General features: G+C 34.5%; 1 protein-coding gene across 1 annotated transcript in view; it reads left to right on the top strand.

Annotated features, from left to right (window-relative positions):
- NCAM2 (neural cell adhesion molecule 2) overlaps positions 1 to 23,133 on the top strand; it is a 322,614-nt gene that overhangs the window by 191,122 nt on the left and 108,359 nt on the right. Inside the window, exons 5-7 of the mRNA XM_049824891.1 lie at positions 2,311 to 2,448; positions 9,270 to 9,387; positions 14,790 to 14,950. Coding sequence (XP_049680848.1) covers positions 2,311 to 2,448; positions 9,270 to 9,387; positions 14,790 to 14,950 — 417 coding nt within the window. The remainder of the gene's footprint in view (positions 1 to 2,310; positions 2,449 to 9,269; positions 9,388 to 14,789; positions 14,951 to 23,133) is intronic.

The raw sequence follows: 23,133 nt of genomic DNA on the forward strand, positions 1-23,133 counted from the left end.
CAGTATCTTGCCACAGTGCAGCAGCCCAAATGGGTTTGCCTCTGCGCTGCCAGTTGCTTTGCTTCTATTGCTGTAACCACCCCCACAGAGCATTTGCACCATCCATGAGCCAGTATAGAGATAGAGCACTGGCTGTGTTTCTTGATCAGCAATGTCTAATGCAAGCTGGATGACTTTCACCTCTACAAACCCACTCGATTCACTTTCTCCTTCAGCAGTTTCTGCAACCCATTGTACAGGACTCCATACAGCAGCCTTCCACCTCCGATGCTTTCCCACAATGCGACAGGATCCGTCAGTGAATAGGGCATATTGCCTGTCATTCTCTGAGTTTATTATACAGAGGGGCCTCTTTAGCAAGCGTCACCTCCTCCTCTGGCAATATTCCAAAATCTTTGCCTTCTGGCCAGTCTGTGATAATTTCCAAAATTCCTGGGCAAGTGGGGTTTCCTATTTGAGTTCGTTGTGTAATCAGTGTGGCCCACTTACTCCACACAGCATCAGTTGCATGATGTATAGAGCAGACCTTCCTTTTGAACATCCAGCCCAGTGCCAGCAATTGGGTGCTAAGGGGAGCTGTGCTTCAGTACCAACTGCTTCTGAGACACTTTTTAACTCCTTTGTATACTGCCAATATCTCTTTGTCAGTTGGAGTGTAGCGAGCCTCAGATCCTCTGTATCCCTGACTCCAAAACCCCAGGGGTCGGCCTCAGGTCTCCCCAGGTGCCTTCTGCCAGAGGCTCCAGGTAGGGCCATTCTCCCCAGCTGCAGTGTAGAGCACATTTTTAACATCTTGTCCTGCCCAGACTGACCCAAGGGCTACTGCATGAACAATCTCCCGTTTATTTTGTTCAAAGGCTTGTTGTTGTTCATGGCCCCATTTAAAATCATTCTTTGGGGTCACTGATAGACTGCAGGAAGTAATTCTTCTCAAAAGAGTCCATTAATATTGACTAGTTATGGTGGATTGACCTTGGCCAGCTTTCAGGCACCCACGCAGCCACTCTCTTACTTACCCTTCTCAACAGGACAGGGGGAGAAAATGAGATGAAAAAGCTCGTGGGCTGAGATAAAGACAGGGAGATCACTCACCAGTTACCAGCACAGCCAAAATGGATTTTAATTGGCAAAAATTAGTTGAATTTATTGCCGGTTAAATAGAGTTGGATGATGAAACACAAAGACAAAATTAAAGCAACACCTCCCCCATCCTTTTTCCCAGGGTCAACTTCACTCATTTATTGCCGACTCCTCTACCTTCCAAGCACTGCAGGGAGATGGGGAATGGGGGCTGTGGCCGGTCCATAACAGCTCCAGCGTGGGTCCTTCCCATGGGCTTCAGTTGTTCAGGATAAACTTGCTCCATCATGGGGTCTTCCCCAGACTGCAATGTGGATATCTGCTCCACTGTGCTGTCTCCTGGAGCTGCAGGGAGATATCTGCTCTGGTGCCTGTAACACCTCCTCCTCTTTGGCTCTTCCTCACAGAGGCTGCCCCTGCAGCCCTCCTGCTGCCAACATCTTGCCACGTAAACCCAATACACTAGTTCAGACAGAAAGGAAAGAAAAATTAAATTCAGATTCAATTTACTCTTGCAGATTATAATTTTGCTGCTGTATGTGCAGGAAAGTATATGCACGTTTGTTAAGAATCTGTTTTTTTCAATGAACTTAAGCTACTCAAAAATTCAATTGAATTTCATTTTATGCTGGACTATGCAGAAGGTAGGGTGGTTTCTTGGTTTATGTCTTCGCACCCATTTCTATGAAGTGTTAGACTGTGGTGAGATACATCATTGACTGAGTAATAGTGAATGAGCAAAGGAACAGGAGGAGGGAAGGAGAGCAAGCAAGCTGAGAAATTATTAAATGCCATAAAATGGGCACAAAGACAGTTGGTTAATCTAGATAGAGAGGGAAGAAGCATTTTCTTACTTATTTTATTATAAATTGCTCAATTTGTCTTTTTTCTATCTCTTCTATCTTTTTTATATTCTGTGTAGGTGTTCATGAATATTCCACTCATTTTGCAATAATTTATAAATTTAACTTAGATTTGATGACTCCTCAGAGTAAATAGGAAGTTATGGATGGAAAATCCAGATTGAATTTTAGGAAATGGCAATGTATTTTGGAGTGGGAAAAAAAAATAAATTTCTTAGCTGACATTTTACTTTTAAATTGGCAAATGTTTTGTCAATGAGCATTCTGATTGTACAGAGAAAGTAGATAAGTATTACTCACTGAAGTTAGTGTTCCCTGTGTTGTCTTGATTTACTAACACCACTTAATCTTTTACTTGCCTTTCTAGATCGATTTGCAGTATTAGCAAACAATAATCTCCAAATTCTTAACATCAATAAAAGTGATGAAGGAGTATACAGATGTGAAGGAAGAGTGGAAGCCAGAGGAGAAATTGACTTTCGGGACATAATTGTTATTGTGAATGGTAAGGAGTAAAAATAGTTGAATTGACTTCTTGCTTTACTTGATTATCATACTCTATTTTAAAATATATCAGCTTCTAAAAAATCCTTATTAAATTGGTTAACATAGTTGTCATGTCTGTTTAGTATTGTTTTCCTATATATGTAAATGCTTAATATTTAAAAAACCCTACTATACTGTGTAAATAGTATCCATTGCATTTCATAGTATCACTGTATATAAATATGTAAAGCTTAGATTATTGTTTTTAATCATTCACAGAACACTGACAATCACTGCAAGACTTGATTTTCACATTATAATATATAGTAGTTCAGTTCACCCTGTATTTTTCAGTGTTTTGTCATTTACTGTTGAAAAACCACACTTGATTTTTTGTATTCACCTTCATTGCATTAACATATTTTATTAACTTTCCCAAAAGTCGCAGATACATTTTATTAAGAACAACAGTATTACTTACAGATTTTTAACATTTTATTTCTATGAGGAGTAAAATATATAATGAGTTAACTGAAAAGTGGCATTATATATTTTATTAGTTTATAATAAACCTCTAAGAAGGAATATGAATGGATTAAGACAAGTGGAGTATTTAGCTTAACCTCTCTCTTAAAGTCAGGGTTGACCTGTTGAAAAATAAATCTCTCTTCATATATTGTCCAGAAAATACACAGTTCATAAAGGGCATTCTTTTTTTCTATGCATTCTGTTTAATGTCAGTTTTTCAATGAAACTACTTCAATCATGTCTATTAGGTTCTGAGTTTTAAATGCTCTGTCCTTGACTGGTCTTTCTTGGCAAACCCCAGTTTACAGAAGTCATTATGTAAGTTGAATTCTCAGTCAATTTCAGGAGAAAGAGCAGATTCTGTCACAGATATTATTTAACCCATATAGTCAAGCAGCAATCTTTGTAGCAGAATTCTTTAGATTGTTGTAGATAGTATACAGACAGTGGCAAGCAAATAGGAGATTATTCTACATATTGTGATAGAATATAACTGTACATGCCCTATGCACTGTGCAGCCCCCCCCAACAAATTGCTTTCCTCTCCGTGAATTGTGGTGCTGCATTACCTTGACTTCTGGTTATGTATGGTTCCAACAGTGCATCTGATAACATTTGAAATGCTGAATGAGATTTTCTGCTGCTGCTATTTATGTTCATGGATATGAACCTACATTTTGAACACCTTTCACTTCTATATGATACATATATGCAGTTGAGCTGAGAGACCACCTGTATTTAACCTAACACATCAAATTGCAAACTATGGTCTGACTTCATATCATTTATTGGTGGATTATATCCACAAATTTGGTTCTTCATACGTTTATTATGACTCTAGACAAGAATGCTAACACTAACCTCTAAACTTCAGTTCACAGTGTTAGGACGAGAAGGAGTTGCCAACTGAGCGATTCTGACATGGTTGCTCATGTAGAGTGGTATCAATTAAGTGCTATTTTCTGTTTCATTTATATGAATAAATAAGTTTTCCTACACAAAGCTGAATGTATTAAACTTGGCCCAAAACAGCTTTTAAAGTAATATTAAAAATCAGAAAGAAAGAGAAAAAAAAAAAATTGTAGATCTCGCCAAAAAGGAAAACCTATGAAAGAATTGGATTCAGAAAAGAAAAGAAAAAAAAGAAAAAAAAAAAAGACAGAGCAATCTGTAGGCCGCTAAATGCTACATGGCTGTATTCTACCATGTTTCTTTTTCCAAAAAATAAGCAGTAATACTTACTTTGGAGGATAATCAAAGCTTGGTATAAAAAGAAAAAGTTATCATGATAGTATTTGTATGTAGAAACTGTGTGAATTTAGAACTTTACTGTTTATTTACTTATAATAATACCTACAGAATCTACAGAAAGATCTACATAAGATCTATGCACATAGTAAGAAGCATACAAAGTCTCCAAAGCCGGATGAACTGCAGCTAAAGAACATAGAAATAGCAATAGTTCATGAGACCTGGCATGCCACATAACACATAATTTTACAGTTTAAAGTTTTTAAGTTTTTGCTAGAGTTTGTAGGGAGACATGAATATAGAGAATTATGACATTAATAATTAACTCAATAATATTACTGCTTGCTTTAACATATGTTTTTAGGGGTTATAGTGGAAATACATTTCCAGGAGGAATATAAGGGCTGAAATTGTTGTAGCTTTGCTGATGTATTTTGAGAATAGCAGAATTCTCCATGTATGATGTTTCTTTTCTACAAACAGTATATGAGTATGTTGCTTTCTAAATGTCTTCTTTATTGTATAGCAAGAGTTGATAATGTTTATATTTCTGAAAATAAGATCTGTTCCAAAGCTTATACATGCTATACTCAAAAATGTAAGCTACAGTAGAACTGTGTGAAATCCTGGATTCCCTTTTGCAAGAATAGTGATGAAGATTTGATTAAAAAGGAAACTATTAGCTATCCTTTTGCTCATTGCCCTCTAGTCAGTGTATTATCCATGGTGCTGGTGATCCATACATCCTCTGATTCAGGATGAAGATTTGAATTAAGATCACCTCTTCTGTGAACAAGGACATTATTTGGTACTGTTTCTTTGCCTCTCTGTCCAACTAAAAAGGGAGGACAGACAGAGTGGAAAAACAGTTTGAGAGGTTGAGAGCACCCAAACATTACAGCAAACTGATGAAGACCAGTCTCTCAGAGGTATACGATATGGGGCCAAATCCTCTCAAGAAAAGGAGAAAATTAAACCTAGGACTAAACCTATGATTCTCAAATTTAAGAACAAGAGGTAAGTTCCCCCTTGGGCTGTTTTGGTCATAGATGAGTCATCTCTGCCCATGTGGATGATATTTGCCTGTAGAATGGTTTCTTGTGGTGTGTGGAGGCAAGAAAAATGAATGACCACTAGAAGTATTACTATAAAGTGAAAGATTAGACCTTGCAACCACCAAAATAAAGTGATTAAAAGCCAATCGCCAAATTATTTAAAAGCATGTTGCAAAAGTTCATTATTTCTTTAACTGAAGTTAGATAGTTGTACCCATATTTAGCTACATAAGTAAATAGAAGAAAGTTTCACAGTTGATGAAACAGCATGTGCAGGTGATGTTGACTAAGTGGAAATGAACTGAACTTTTAAACTTAGATACCTGGATGGAATGTTATTATTTTCTTTAGTAACAATGACTTCCTAAGAAGCTGAAATTAGGTGACTTTAAGCAAAGAAACTTTTTTTTTTTTTTTTTTTTTAAATTAGTGGAGTCATAAATAGAATCAATTTCTTATAAATTCTTTACAATAAAAAGGAAAATTCTTGTTTGGTAATCATGATATGAATATAGTCTAGAATTTGGGGGAAAATGCTGGGCTATAAGTGCACAGTATAAGTACACATAAAGATAATGTTGTAGAGATGTACTTCAATTTGAAGATAAGGGATTAGAGAAGACAATGGTGTGTGTCTTAAATATTTCTTCCATTCTCTACTCCATCTGGATGCTAAGCTGGTTGACATAACATTGGCTAATTCACATCAGGGAGAGGTGTAAATAACAGAAAGTAGGGATGACTTTGATAGCATTTCCATCAGACCATAGTAGAGTATGTTCTCTTCTATACCCAGTGTCCAAACTAGCTGATGATAGCAGCAGTTATGACTCAAGCCACATGCACATAGTTTTAAAAACTGAAAGCTGTAAAAGAAACTATTTTGAAAGTGACATTTAGTGTTCTGGTTAGTGTTGCAAAACAGGGACTCTGTGCTGAGGAGTTTGATGGTGAAGGCCTGGAAATGCAACACAGATCCTCTCTCTACTAACTTATGGAAAAGAAGAAAGCAATACATTTGCAGAGGAAGTGTTAAAATCTGTTTGCCTAGGTTATTGGCCCATGGATATAGAGGTTTGGTGTTCTGGGGACATGATATTTTCATATCCAATCTGTAGCCTGGGCAATTTTAGGTAGGAAAGAAGTGATATGTGTAACAGACTTAACATAAAAAAGTGTGAAAGCAATGTAAGTAAATAATATGTTAGAAAACCTCTTTAGTTTTAGCTGGATGTTCACTATAGTGTTTTTTGGTTTTTTTTAATGTTTTAAAGATTACATATGGACAGAATGCAAATTTACTTAAAAATTGTTAAGATCTTGGAACAAAGTTTGATATATAAAATGTAGTTTCTAATGTATAGAGATCTTTGGGAGTTTATAATAGGTAATAAATTGATATACATTTGAGCTCGAATATCTCTTTGGAATATCTCTTTGAAATCTAATGTTTAGGTATCTTTTCCTACTTTCAACAGTGGAAATTTTATAGCATTTCTTCTCTACCCATATTTACAGTTAGGTCTAAATGTCAGGGGGTTTGTAAAAAAAAAAAAAAAAAGGTTAATATGAAATATAACAAAAGAATTCAAGTCCTCCTCCTGAAAACAAAAACTTATTTTTTTGTTATTTTCTCTCTCTCTCTCTTCTTCAAATGGACTTATTAGATTTATTTCTTTAAGTTTTCTTTTCTGTGTGGGAAGTTCCATAAATGGGATACACATCCTGATCTCACTCACATAATTGAAAAAGAATTGTTTCCACTTAAATGTGACTGGATTTTACCACTTTGCTTAAGTGTGAAATGTGAGAGACTTGCCAGTAGAGCATCATTTGGCTTTTCCTCTTAGGTACATACTTTAGTTTCATCCTACGTACATACAGGAACAGAATCAAAGATAAACAGATCTGCTGCCAGAAAGAATGATGATAAAAATAAAATTTTACTTTTGAAAAGAAAAAAATAGTATTTTGTTGGAGCGGCGGAGGAATGCACATAAGTCGACCCAATATGAGTGATAGAAGTGATTCAACTTTATTTGCACGGATAGCTCATATTTATACAGTTTGCGATAATTATGCCTACTAGTCCTAATATGATTGGTACATTGCTAATGTTTATTCATTACTAAAACACACCCACTTGTGGTTGGCAGCTACGCGTGTTCAGTAACTTTCTCATGAGAACTTCTTCAAAAGTTACTTGTGAAGTTATGCCAAGGTCACACCGTCCCTGTCTTTCTCCTGATAACAGCGAGACCAGCTGTTGTTTTTCTCCCGATATCAGTAAAGCCAGCTATTTTCAGCCAAGGCCTGGTCTTGTTGCTCAAACTGACATTCTTTCACACAGAACTCTGCTCCCACAACTTTTCCATAGACCCATGTCCTTTTTCATCAAGCCAATTCCCAACAGTATTTCATTTCATTGTCATTGGAGTGTTTCGTGGAAGACTGAAGCACTAGTGCTGAACTGAGTCATAGACCTATAGTTCTTAGTTGTCAGCAGTGAAGAACCTGCTACTTCTGTCAAAGAATTGCTTCATCCTCTCATGTTACTGATTATATTTTCAGGTGTAGACATTAGAATGCACTGAAAAATGGCTAAAATGTATTAAACACTTTCTAAGTGACCTTTTTTTCATGGAAGATTGATAAATTGCTGTTGCACAACAGGAGGGTTTTGTATGCTGAGTAATGGCCCATGGAATTTCAGATAGGAAAGAAGCGACCTGTGAAACACAGATTTCAGCACACCATAAAAAAGTGTGAAAAATACATAACAACATTTAGTTACTGATCACTGATAATTCTGGTACATTATTTTTTAATAATTTGATATATTTAAGGTTTAGAAGCTGGAAAGGCTTCTGAAATAGAATACTAAAGCTAAAATATTTGGTGCAAAGCAACAGAAGTTGATTCTCAACAGTTGTGAGAATAACCTGTGGAAGTGCAATGGGAAGCTAAAAGCAAATTCATTGGGATTGCCTGTTTCTCCTTTTCTTTAGTGTATGTTCAAGCTAAAAAGGATTACTGAGTCACACTGGTGGCAGGACGCCCTTGCTAGCAGAGACCTATATTTTATGAAGCTCTAATCTTCTTTTACCTTTTCTCGCTTTCTCTGACATTCCTTCTTTTTCACATATCCTCTTCCTTCCAATCTGCTGGGATTGTTTTCATTTGTTTATTTGCTTGATACTTAATGGAAACAGATTTAGGACAACTGTCTTAAAATTACCATATGAACAAAGATGTTAAATATCAGCCTGTCAGTTGTTCTGTCTTAAATATTATTGCTATTTTTTTCTGTTGGGTAGAGTTCTCTGCAAACTGTTAAAATTTTAGTAATAACTTCATCCCATCAAGAGTATACAAAAGTTGTCACTCTCAGAACAAACTACAATGTTTGGAAATAAAATTTCCAAGAATAGATTGTATCCCTTGGTTTCTGTCACATTTAATCTTTTGAAGCTGGTGATACTCCTGCCCAGGAAATATGCAGGACTTAAGTAAAAAGAATTAAATATACATAATCAAGGCTACTTCATACTGCACCTGTTTTAAAAGCATTGTCTGATGTTAATACATAGTTGTATGTCAGCTTTATAACTGAATGAAAGAGAAAAAAGACTAGAGATACATTTTCATTTGAGATAGTTAAATTACCGCCCATCATAACTCTATTGTGTCTTATACATGCTAAGTGTAACTTCAGTCACTTTAAAATGTTCTGTAAGGAAAATGAAGAACTGCTGAAAAAGACTTTTTAAAAAAATATTATTCTAATGCAAAAAAAGGTTATAAATGTTCTGATAATATTAAAAATCTTGTGTTTAAGAAAAGTAAAGAAATATTAGGAACAGTGATTCATAATGTAACTTGATCCCTAAGTGTAACCATAAATTCCAAAATTAGCAAAGCACCCTATCCTGTGCTTTAAATTTCCCTGGAAACACATAAAAGAATTTATTTTTCCATTAATAGGACATAATGTTTTATTTTTCAGTTCCCCCTGCAATTACTCTGCTACAGAAATCCTATAATGCCACTGCAGATCGAGGAGAAGCAATAACTTTGTTCTGCAGAGCCACTGGATCACCTCCACCTGAAATCAGTTGGTACAGGTAAGTTCAGTTGAGGTCTGCACATCAGAGCATGTTGCTTTAATGGCTCATGATTTTCTATCACAGTCCATTAAGCTGTGCAACCTTAATTTCTTTACTGAATTTTAAGATCATTCGCTGTCCATTTCTGTTCTAACTTCTAAAGCTAGATTCAGCATTAATAAGTGAATGAACTTGCACAAATTCAATTGCAATGACGTTACCAGTAGGTGAGATAAATGTAAAAAGTAACTAAAATACCATATTGACATGATTTCTTCATATTTGAGCAGAAACAAATAAAGGTGAAGCAATGAGTCCATATCTCAAAAACAATACAAGCAAAAATCTCATAACAACTTTTGCATATCAATGCATCAGGTAAAAACATATGCAGTTGTGCATTACATAAATATCCAATATAGATCAGCAATATTGATAACAAAGATAACATTTTCCCCATCTGTAAAAATAGATTCTAACCCTAACTCTCCATTTCAATGAGATTCAGAAGGAGATATGGTTTTAGACACCCCTAGCATATGAGAATGTTTCATTGGATAAGATTCAAGGGTATCTTATGTAATTTTTAAAATGTAATACGTTTTGAAAATGGAACTGCTTTTAAAGTTCATGTGTGTTTTCTGATGATATCAATGATATGAACATAGTATAGCTATGTCATGTGGCAAGACTTACCATAGAACATTTGTAAAAATTTGAATACCCATATTTTGTATATTCTTTCAATTTTAACAAAGATAAGCATCAGTCCTGGGATATAAAGTATCTCAGGCTCCTCATACCAGTGCACATTTCTGCTTTAGACCTGAATAATTTGAATCTATTTGTATTATTTCAGGTGAATTAAAAGGTCACTGCATTTTCAAAATGGACATAGAAAGGATTTACATCAATTCTTAATCTCTTTTGGAATCTTTTAACAATGTTAGATTAATTTTAAATATTAGCTTCCTTTGACTGACACCTTTATTTTAACATGCCATAACTCAAATATGGATTTCAATTTTTCTCTTCTGCAATTTGAATCTCAGGAGATGTAAATAAATAGAATGCAAAGTCAGTTCCTTAATGTAGAATTCAAAATTTAGTGAAGAGGAGGAAAAAGAAAAACAAAATATGCAGAGCCCAAATTAAAGAACTGATACTGAATTCAAACTAAGTTTGAATATTTTGATTATTTTTTACAATGTCTGTCTTATCTGGCCAAAATTCTTAAGAGTTATATGAAATCTGGTACCCTAAATAGCCTTGTTGTAAGACAACCAATATTAATATTTTATATTGTTAAGAAATAATGCATAAATTTCCACAGTTTGTGGATATCTCTGTTTATAGTTGGGGGGGGGGGCGTTCAGTATTTTATAAATACTACAGTATGTACACAGGCTAAGTGTCTTGGAGAGACACTTATCTCTGTGTCTACTGATTAGAGCCTACTGAAGGATTTTCCTTTGTTTTGCCAGCCCCTGAGGCAACTGACTTTTTTAAACCATTCATTAAATATCTTTTCTAAAGATTTTACAAAAGCTTCACAGCTTTGTGTACTGGATACTGAATGTTAACTAGAGAAGCTTCTGTTCTGTTTCTATTTCAGGAACTATCTCATAGTGAGGAATATTGGCTTATGTGCCTCCCTTCCCTGTTTTTGTTTGTTTGTTTGTTTGGGTTTGTGTTTTTTTTCCCATTTCATTCACTTTTTATTTTGTCTTATTAGGCTCTAAATTCTTGGCAATAGAAAATATTCTTGCTTTTTTATTTGCTGACAGTGAGAGGTTGTAAAGTAGTAGGTGGAAAAGGCCCCTGGTATCTGTGACAGGATATTATTATTGATATACAAACAGGGAAAAAAGATGGGGGAGCTAAATTATTTTTTCTAGAGGAAGCAAATTTGATTCTAAATTGTATTCTAGTACTAAATTTCTGCATCAAATTTCTGAAATCTCTGTCCTGAACTGTTCAGGTCCCTTTTCACTCACATATAGGTAGCCAATTAAAAGGATTCAGAATCAACTGATATTTTCTCCTTGTCCTTGGACTTATCTTGCAGATATGTCAAGATAAAGATCTTAGTTTTCTAGAATATTTCAGATGCTTTTTCTTTAGAAACTAGACTGAGCATAGGAAAACTAGATCAACATAATCATTCTTGATTTTCAGAAAAATCTAGAAAGCATTGTCAGCAGTAGGAAAGTCTATCAAAACTGATTTATTTAATGTTAATATGCTTGTCATCCATTGAGAACCTAACTGAATCCATTTATCAGAATTAATGGCCAAGGTGTCGTATTCCAAATTTCATCCTGTTTAGCATACTTTCTGATGCTGAATGTAAGTTGATATTAACCTCAGTTGTATGTGTTTCTTTTTCAATAAACAAGTGGAATTACATCCTGAATTTGATTAAGTGTTAATGCTGATTTTGGAAGGGTTACAACCTTTGGTTACAGCAAGTTATAGGATTCGTGTTCAGTTTTATTCCCAACTGTACTGTTTATCCATGTGAGTTCAGCTATTTTACTTAATTTGCCTCAGGTATGTGTAATAAAGTGACTGAACGGAAGTCTGTTTTCTGAATACATAGCTATGCTAAGGAAAAAAGGCTAGTGAGATGCAAACTATTGTAACAGAGAATAATGTTTCATTGTAAAACATTCAAAACTATACTGAACATTCTGGATAGCTGGGGAAAAGCTCTGATAAAAAGGGTGGGAATGATTTCTACTCCACTCTGCTGGAAGATTTTTGTTATATGGTATAGAAAGTATATCCATACCTGTTGAGAATGTTCATCAAGATTAAGGACCTGTTTTATACACAGTTCAGTGTTCTTGTGTCTTTGTTGACTTTTAAAATGGGCTCTTACACCAATTATTCTCTCATTCACTCTATTGAAGTTTCTTTGGCAAGGCCTGCATAATTTGGATCTATCATTGTGTAGTCTTACCTTCCTTACAATCCACTGATATTTTAGTCAATTAAAAAAGAAATTATCTTGATTTTCTTTTTTCTTGTTTTCTTCTCGGATTGCAATGAACTGATTTAACAGGTCAACTTCAGGTAGGGCATGAAAAATGGCTATATTTTAAAAATCAAATGACAGTAGAATTAAGGTGGTTTGTATATCCCTCCGTGTTTACTGTAAACAAGATGCTGGACAAAACAGTAGTTTCAAGCTTTAAACTCTTTAAGACAGAAGCTAATGTGGTAATAACTTTAACTATTTACGTTGTCCCTTTTTCATTTCCAGGTGCTGACAATGTTTGAGATTTTATCAATGTAAAATGGAGGCATCTGAACTAGTGTGTCAATCTTTCTCAAAAAAAATGCTTTAGTTCACTTACAAATTAGTTTGAAATACCTAGTCAAGAAGAAAGGTTAACAAGGTTTAGTTGCTGCTCTATTTAATGTGCATATGTACTTTGTTGATATTTCATGGACTGAGAGAATCTAATTCTTTCACCACTTAATTGATATCTCTATTGAAGCTGATATTACATTAGTGTAAAGCATAACCTTCAGAGAAGCAATATGCTAATAGAATTAAATTAGCCAGGAATGAAAGACAAAGATCCAAATGTACAGGTTATGAACTGGAAATCTTTACTCATGTGAATAGTCCTACTGAAAACATGATTATTGTTTACATGTGTGGAGATATTTTACACTATTAAAGTTTAGCTGGATCAATCCCCTTATCTTTACTGACAGGATTTAGAATTATCTAACAAAAGAAATAATCTGGTTTTAATGTGTTATTCATATTTTCCTGTTCTCCAATATCAGCATTAATCTGAATTTCTCCCGTTTGCTAGAGGGTCCAGAGAAATGCTCATAATCTCATTTCTGCTTAGAAATTGTCATAGATATACGTGATGTTTGTGATAACGGGCATTTGGAAACTACTTCTGACCTTGAATATAGACTTTTATTTCCTAACAGAAATCACTAGGATTGGTGTGGGTTTGGTTTTTTTGGTTGTTTTTTTTTTTTTTTTTGGTTTGTTTGTTTGGTTGGTTTTTTTTGTGAAACCACCTATGTGGAAAATTAGACCTTTTCTGCAAAACGATTTCTATGATTTGCTTTGGAAAGGAGTTGAACAAGTATCACAATAATATCTTGCAGTGGATAGCTAAGTTGACTAGAGTTATTTACAAAAATATTACTAAAATTCAAGCTATATAGGTGCCATGGGGAAACCTATTAACAGATATTTATGCTCCCAAGAAAGAAGTATTCTCACTTTTAGGGAAAGTATTGTTTTAGAAAATATGAAATATATGTAGTTATTAGCATTACATGAGAAGAAAGTGAAAATTGTTGTTGCTTAGATCTTGAAATAAAACTAGGTGTCCTAAACTAGGTATATTGAACAGAATATAATAGAATATTTCAGTAATGCATATTGGTTTCATTTTACAAATTGTTTTCAAGAAGTTGGCATTGTCAGCAGGATTATCAATGCTTATGAAAATCAGGCAATTTTTATGTACATGCTTAGGAGAAGGGGCTGTTGACGATTCAACAGAAATGAAATCAAAAGAAGCCTAGAGCAAAGTAGGCAGAATAAGAAGTTAAAAAAAAAAAAAAAAAAAGTTAAAATTGCACTCTTGAAAAAGAAGCTGTTTTGATAACTGTGTGTATGCCAGGGTGCTCAAATAGACTGGTCAAGCCTTGATCAGCCCTCAGAATTGTTCACAGGTTTTATTAGTTCTGTACCATCTGGTCAGAGCTCATTCTAACATCTGGAGACATGCCTGCTTACTAAGTTGTGACTAGCCAACCACAACTGAGAGGAAACAATTTGGAAGGGTTCTTTATGTGCCAATGGGCTTTACGTGTATGTAGTTTAAAACATTTAAGTTGGTGCATTGTTATTAATGTGAACTGCAACAGTTACACTTAGAAAATATTCTTTGAAATGTTTCTCACATACACGTATTTGTCTAACCAATTTCCTTCTATCCTTCCCTGAGTGTAAGCCGTATGTTAGATTTCTATTCACAAGCATTTTTCTAACATTGAATCAATATTGAATATTTAAGAATAAAGATATTGTAGCATTCTTAATATATATATCTTTTAGAACCTGACAATAAAATTGTGAAGCTGGGGTCTTGAACATCAAAATGCAATTCAGAATGCTTTCCTTGTGTCTAGTTTGTGCACATTCTTATGAAAAAACCACTGTGATCCTGCAGAACAATTTTTGTCATGCTAAAATCAACTCCCTTCTATACACACTGCCAATTTATTCCACGTGAGTCAATGCATTTTTTAGGCTAGCATAATAGCAGTCTCTTCCCTCAAAGATTATTTTCAAGATATTGATGCTTCCATAGCACACTGTTTCAGAGTTTGGAATCTACTGGTTGATTTATACATCATTCTTATTTTTTTAGGAATGGTGAACTTATTGAAGAAAATGAAAAATATATGCTGAGAGGAAGCAATACAGAACTAACAATAAGTGATATAAAAAATATTGATGCAGGTGCTTATATCTGTAATGCTAAAAACAAAGCAGGAAATGATAAAAAACAGACATACCTTCAAGTTTTTGGTAAGTACTGCATAGTGTGTTCCATCCTTCCATTTTAAATGTAAACAGTAGGGAACTGAGATCATAATTCACAATTTTCAGTGGAATACTGTTCCAACACTGCAAGGTGTCTACTGATTCAGCAAACCATTCTCTGTATAATTTTACAGCTTTTTCCTCCCTGTTGGCTACTTTAACCTTTACACCTGAATTTAATTTTGAAAAAGGCTATCTGGCATTTGCTTTTCTGCTATTCAGATGCAGTACAATGGAGTATTAAATTGTTAATTCACTCTAGTTATCCTTTAAAAGTTGGTTGCTTGCAAGAAAACCAAGAGGAGAAAGAGGGCAAAATTCTGGAAGGGGAAAAAACCAGGTTATTTGGACTTTCAAGCAGGTTTTTTTTGTTTGTTTTTTTTTTTTTGTTTGTTTGTTTGTTTGTTTGTTTTTGTTTTTTTTTAGATAAGAAACCATGCAGAGGTGTTCCTGATTTTTAATTTGTTTTTCTTTCTTGATTTTTATTTTTTTAAGTGCATGATTGCAGATGTAGTCACAAAAATATTGTCTGATGTGAGTTTCAAAGGATAAAAGTAATAACATGAAACCTGTTATTTTTCTGTGCTCTACCACACCATCTGTGTTCATGATTCTCTTCTTTACATAGAACTGATAATTTCTTTGAAGTTTTGTATAGCTATAACCTAGTGAGAGTACGCATCTGTGAGAATGTAGAAAACCTCCTTCAGAATCATTGTGCAGGATCAAGGCTTTAGCTTACTTAATGAAAAACCTACAAAAAAAGTCCTGTGTTAGGGCTTTTTACATTAACTTTAGCTTGTAGTAGAGAAAAAGACCGTTTGTATTTGAATAGCTAAAGCACGTACTTAGGACCATGGGAAGTTAAATTTAAGTCCCAGTTAAAACTAATAGTAATGTATACAAAGTGAAACAGTTCTGACAGGAGAGGGTAATCTGATAACTTGCACTAAAGGAGCAGAGCCGTTGGGTTGTATAATACTGTCATTTGGGATCTGGGAGCCTGAGGCTGAAGCCATGGTGTCAAGTGAACAGGTTAGCTGTGTCTGTATGCTTTCCACTGTCTTTCATATTTGAGAAACTCTTCACAGCCCTCCATGCTGTGCTGTCTCAAGTGCTCCATACTCCAGATGGGGTGCCTAACCATTGGGCTATTTTGTTGTTCTGAGGTACTTGAAAGTTATTCTCAATTACTTTCCAAAGGAAAGAAGATTAAATACAATTCTAAATTTCATCCCAGCCTCAAGATGTACAACATCTTGAACTTTTTTGTAGAAAACAAAAACATTTAATTCAATTCTATAGCTAAAATTGAAAACAAAAAAATAAAAAATGAAAGAAAGAAAAGATTTGCTAGTTCTGATATGAGTTTAGGGACGTTTCAGCAGAAATAATTTTGCATGTTATTTGAGTAATTTAAGTATGGCTGAAATTTACGTAGTTTTTGCCTAGGGCAACATAACTTTTGAATGTAGGGAATAGGGAAAAGGATACACCAGATGTAAGAGTAAGTATTTCCTGTATACATTCTTCCATCTTTTAACAGCCGCTATTCTGGGGACTCCTTGGAAAGCTAAATCCAAATGATTTAGTAGATACTATGAGTTTGTTTAATCTGTTTTGAACCTACACATCCTTTTTTGTTTCTACAATATCGTAAACTCCTGAATTCCTTAAACTATTTCTCTTGCACAAAAAATTATTACTTATGTTTAAGTTTGGAGCCTATTCATTTCTTTGAGTGATAATTCTCATTTTAAGGTAAAAAGTGAAGAATAATTCCATATGTTCTTTACCTCAAATGTAGTTTTCTGTCTTATTAGTTCATTAGTTTTCCAAGCTGCAAGGTTCCAGTCTATTTAGCTTCTCCTACTGTGGAAACTGTTATGAATCTCTGAACCATGTATTCCTGTACCCTTCTGGTTACAATCCCCTGTTTGTGAAATGGCAAGGCAAGAATGGCATGCAAGATTCCGTTGTGGGGGGAACCTGGCTGTTCAGCAGCACAGTGCTGCTGCTGCTGCTGCTGCTGCTGCTTTGATCTCAGTGCCTTCTCTCACATCCTGCTTGCCTCTCTGGCTCTCCCCGAGTACTGAACTGGTGTTTCCACAGAACTGTCTACAGTGTCTCCCAGGTCTCTTTCCTGAGTGATTATAGCTAATTTAGAGCACATCATCGAGTATGTATATTTAGAGTTATTTTTCCTATGTGCTTTACTATTGGATATATTTAAATTAGATTATAATAATCTGTGTACTGTTAGTTTGAGTTTAGGGAATAGTATAATAAATTAAGCCTCCTGCCTTATTTGTAATCTCTAAAGCTCAGTGTAATTTTAGTCTAATATTGCCTTTACAAAGTTCACCTCTACTTTAACTCTGAAAATGTGGAGCAGCATTGTATATTCTCCTACAAAGAACTTCACTTTTTCTTTTGTCTCTTTCACACAGATTAAACTCCCAGTCATATACACAGACAACAACTTACTATACTTTTCTTCCCCTTAAATGTATTCAGAAAACTGCAATGTGAAAATGGCAAGGCAGATAGCTGATTATTGTAGCTAAATAGTACACAAACAGCCAATTTGTGTTAAAATGACCTATTAAATTACATTATTCTTTCCTACTCCTTTAGTTTGGTTGCCTCACATACCTGTTATCTTTAATTTTAATTTAGAGTGCAAACTCCCTGGGGCAATGACTATTGTTTCTGCTACAACAGGGCTCTGGCAGGGTTGAAACTTGTAATAACAGTAATGTAACCATAATGCAATAAAAATAACAGTAACATTATAACATTCAGCATTTAAAATTTCTAGTACTCTGCGCTTTTGAATGGACGTGCCCATCTTAGTGCCCTCTAACAGCTGCATATATTTAGTTTCCATGCGTGACTTAAGATTTTTTTTTGTTAATTTTTTTTTTGTTTTCAATATCAGTGCTAAAAAAGCTATTTTGTACTCATATCAAATTCTTACTCTGACAGTTTTTCTGCAACACTGACACATCCATAGAAACCCATAGGCACACACCCTGCTCTCCCCAATTCTTCATCTTTGTTAGTGCTCTTTATCTGCTTTACCTAATAAGACATAAAAGAGTAAAGAAAGCCCTGTTGCCCTCAGAGGATTTCTTGCTGATCATGATTTGGTAATCTGCGTCTGTCATCCTATTACCTGCTATAGCTCCCTCTGTACTACCTAAAAGATCTCACCCATATTAATGCTTAGGACTTGTACTGAGGTCTTTGAAACAAATTAATTTATGTTTAGTCCTTCCGAACAGCTTGAAACCATAGGTGTGCTTCCTTGAATTCTTTAAAAATATTTTTAGTATTTGTCTCTGCTTGTTAGCTAACTTTATGTATCTCTTCACCCATACTATTCAGTTTCATTGTTTTCTTTGATTTGTTTTGTGATGTAATTAGTTATAAATATGTGTGTTTAGATACATGTAATTAGCATTTTGAATTATGAAATACAACGTTTTTACAGCAGTGAGCACCCCAACAAAAATTTCCAAAATACCATAATTACAAGCAGTTGATTTAAAAGCAGTCAAGGAAAATTCAATAACTTAAAGCCTTCCTGTACCATCTTACTTTCTCAGACCTAAACATTCATTTCTTCATCATTCCTTCTCCAGAGTGATGGCAGTACTGTTCATTTACTGTGTAATAAAAAATCTAATCAGGCTAAATGAAACAAAATTAGCTTTATTTAAAGACGTATTCATGCTTTGTAAGAATAGTGCTTATATTCTGAGGATAGTTTTTATGTACTTATTTGGGTTGTTCTTTAGTCGCTCATTTCCAGTCCTTAATCACTCAAATGTTTGATTCTGCCATTTGATGATGAATAAACAGTTGAGGTTTTCAACAAGTTTTCTCTCCTCTATACATGTGCCATAGAAAGAGAGATTTCTGTGTCTAATTATTTCTATTTCTAGAAAGAGAAAAAATATTTTTTCTTTAATCAAAACTGGTAGAAAAATTGCAATGAGTTCTAGCATAAGTTAATTTGAAGTTCTCTAGGTTTTAGGTGGTTTACCTACATAATCAATGAGAGGGTAGTCTGAGCTTATAAAAAATATTTAATTGGCATTTCAGTAGTTTCTGACAATTCATTTCATGAAAGTCAAATGAGGGAAAAATACTTCAAGAAGCATTACAAAAGACCCTTTAATTATTGTATAGTTTAAGCACATACTATTTTTATTTTCTAGATGTGTTTGTAAGTATAATCTGAATCTCATATAGCAGGAAAGTTTTTGCAGCCGTGTTCAATGTAACTTTTACTGTTTATTGAGGAAAGTAAATGCTATTATTAATTTATTATCTGTCATCAGGCAGATGAGAGGAAATGTAATGGACCTACCCTGTCTTATCCCTCTTAGATGTGTTCCAAATGTTAAAATTAAAAATGTTTAGGTTAATTTAGGCCCTCAAAAGCCATACATCTTGGAACCAAAGAGGCTGCAGCGAGTCTATAATAAGATTGCTGTGAGAGGTTGCCTAAAGTTTTCCATTATTTTCGGGCTTAATGACTGCATTCCTTTTGCATTTAGAGTGCCTGGAGCACATGTATTTAGTTTTCCTTTGAGCTTAATAAGTAGATTAATATGTGTTTTGGTATGGTTTTTAGTGGTTGGTTTTTTTTTTCCCCTAAGATATTATTTAATATAATATGGCAGCTCTTTACTTAAATTCACCGATATCTCTAGAAAGGGTTTCCCATGGTTCTGTCTATGGAACTATCTATGCCTGCTCATCCCAGATACTATGAAGTATACCAACTGCAGATTCACAAAGTGTAATTCATCAATTAAAGATGTAGTGTCAAAAGTTCATACATTTTATATATTCCTTCTTCCTCCCTCTCACGTCCTTACCTGTTTGGAGCACTTCTACTTTTTAGAATAAAAATTATGCAATCTATACAGGCAGTGATGCCAGTTCTCTCAGAATACAAGTCTTAAATCCCTTTGAGTGTGAAGTAGTAATACCATTTTAACATGTACAAAGATTCAGGTTTATTATGCACTAAATCAAGTCAACACTTCATACTGGTGTGTGTGTGAATCCTTATTATGTCAGGAATCAAATTTCAGGTATCTGTTTCTTAGATATTTCCTTGTTGATCTCTAGCTCGTTTATTAAATTCAAATTGTACCAACAGTTTCCAGGACAACAGGGTTGTAGTTTTGCTATCTGATTCAAATGTGGCTGTGCAAGAAGATAGCATAAGAGTATGATTCCTCATGTGTCATATTAATCAAGAGATCCTGTCAGGTAGCAATATAGACATATACCTCGCCTCTCACCAGTAAATCCATTTTTGTGTTAATAACAAGCTGTTTAAAGCAGTTCTTTTGACGAGACTATCTCAAGCTTTATATATGTGCTGCTTCCCAAGCCTGATCAAACTCTTTTGTCAAAGATATGGGTAGAACTCTATGAATTCAATACATTGTATACCTTTTCCAATAAACTGGTTGTAAGCAACCAATAACAAATCTAGACCCTTAGATTGCTATCCGTGTTCTTCTTAAGATTTTTGAGCAGTCTCTAGGTACACAGCAATGAACTTGGCCCTTGTCTGCGACAAATCCAGAAGAGACCAAGGAAAGAATCTGAAAGAAACATGTTTATTGGGGAGGTGTTAGAGAACTTAACACCACCCTGCTCTGCTCAGAGAGCAAACTTTCCAACCAGTAAATGTTATTTCTTTATTTGACAGCATCACTGTGTTAATATTTAAAAAAAAAAAAAAAAAAAAAAAAAAAAAGCATGTCTAGTAATAAGCAGTTTCTTACCTTCCAAATAAAATAATTTTAATGGAGCTTAAGCAACTCCTTTCTATATTCAAGCCTTCTTTCTTTTCAGTCTGGTCATTCAGTTTACAATTTTTTAAGTATATTATGATACAAATATTTCAATATTCTTGACTGAAGAAACAAACAAAAACCTGAAGGCTTCCTGGATCTACATTCCAGGACCCTGTATTTTCTTGTTTTTCATATTTGCTAGAGCATGGCAAGCAAATACCTATTCAGTTTGAGAATGACCTTGTCAGTTGGGGATTGGGTGTAGGCGGTGGCCGGGAATCAACTGTTTCAATATTTCTGTCAATACTAGTCTTGGCATTCTCAAATAAATATTGTTAATTGCATGTACACAAAAGTATTTTAATATTTTCCAATGTCCAAAATGTCATTAGAAAAGTAGTCAAACAGTGTAAAAACTTCTGGTCAATAGCAAGTTATGACTTGTGACCTACAAAAATGAAGCAATTAAATGAAGCAACTAAATAATATCACCCATATGAGCTCTCTTCTTCTTCCTAGTAATAACAGTCAGCTATATATATTTGGTGATTAATCAGTGCTTATTCCTTTAAATGTCAGCTGCTCATGTCTAAAATGTCAAGCAAAAACTTTTTGTCTTGTAGTGAATCGTTTGAAGAAGGCCTTGAAGAAATTTAGACTATAAGTCTAAGATTAAAAATTAAAGAGTATCTGTTATATGTTTTAGAACATGCATCATCTTGAGCAGATCATATTGTTTGTCATGTTGTCCAGATGGGGAAATCCTCTTGTTCTGATGGAACTAATGTAATTTCAAAATTTTCAATTTTCTGCCATAAAATACTATGTGTGACGCTTTTTTTATGAGTGCCACAGCTCTTTCCTTGTTTCCAGGAATGATATTTTATCAAAGGAAAGGAAGGAAAGAACAAATTATATTGTGGCCAGGAGACATGGCTATAGAAATAGAGTACCTGAGTACCAAGGTAAAATATTTCATAGGTATTTGGAAGATCCTGAAAGTGAGAGTAATAACTGAAATTATTTTGAAGTTTAACAGTTATCTTTTATCTCAAATTCCTTTTTGTAGTTCTTTCAACTGACATCCCTTGTTACACAACTGAAGAGAGTTTCAGCTTTTCTCAGCCAAATTGAAGTCCTGCTGTAATGCTTTGCTTACTACCTTCTCCTGCATCCAATAAAAATGGATCTAGTTGACATTTCAAGGGCCCCTGATCACTCAGGGTATTGTCTTTCTGCACATTATGTCCCTCACCATAGATTATATCTTAATGAAGCAGGATATTAGTTCAGTGCTTTCTTAGGTAAAATATTACTTGTTTTTCATCTCTATGCAGTAAACACACAATAGTTTATTTGTAATAGTCAAGGGTGAACAGACAGTAGACAAGCAAGAGAAGGACTATGGAGATAAGAAATCAGAAGTGAGACCAAGAATGCTGTGGTAGAAATGGATAAAAGAGAGGTAGGTGATGTGTCTGGATATAGCAAGTTTGAACCTGGTTTTATTATTTTTCTTGGTGATGCTGAATGCAGCATCTGTGAGACAATGGTCATAAATGAAACAGTGGTCATAAAATGAAAAAGGAGACTAGACATAAGGAAAACATTCTTCACCATGAGGACAGCCAAGCACTGCAACAGGCTGGTGAGAAAGGCTGTGCAGTCTCTGTTCTTGGCATTCTTCAAGGTAATGCTCAACAAATCCCTGAGCAATCTTATTTGAACAGGGTCTGTTGACCCTGTGTTGATAAGGAGGCTGGTCAAGATGATCTCCTGGAGTCCCTTCCAACCTGAATGACCCTCTTTTCCCTTTTGATCCACTAACATAAGCCAATATTACTCTTCTGCATAGCATATACTGTAGTAACCCCATTAGAAAATAGGTTACCTCTGTTTATTTTCTGCTTCTTATAGAATATACTATAGTAGTGCTTCCTCAAAAGCAAAACTCAGGAAAACTACATAGAAAATACATTATTTTCAATGAATGTACTTAATGTTGACAAAGTCAATGTTAAGAGCTGCCAAAATTTTATTCAGTCATGTAAACTTAATTCACCTCTTTTGGGTGTAAACATATTGAATCATATTCTTATTACATCATTACATGCTATGTTTTCCAGTGGGAAGAGTATCTCATTCGATGTGTAAAGTGGATAGGTTCAGAGAAACTTATTAATGATTATATATGTGTCCTGGTTTCAGCTGGGATAGAGTTAACTGTCTTCCTAGTAGCTGGTACAGTGCTATGTTTTGAGTTCAGTATGCGAAGAATGTTGATAACACTGATGTTTTCAGTTGTTGCTCAGTAGTGTTTAGACTAAGTCAAGGATTTTT

The sequence above is a fragment of the Accipiter gentilis genome, chromosome 21, assembly GCF_929443795.1.
Source record: "Accipiter gentilis chromosome 21, bAccGen1.1, whole genome shotgun sequence".
NCBI classification, from domain to species: Eukaryota; Metazoa; Chordata; class Aves; order Accipitriformes; family Accipitridae; genus Astur; species Astur gentilis.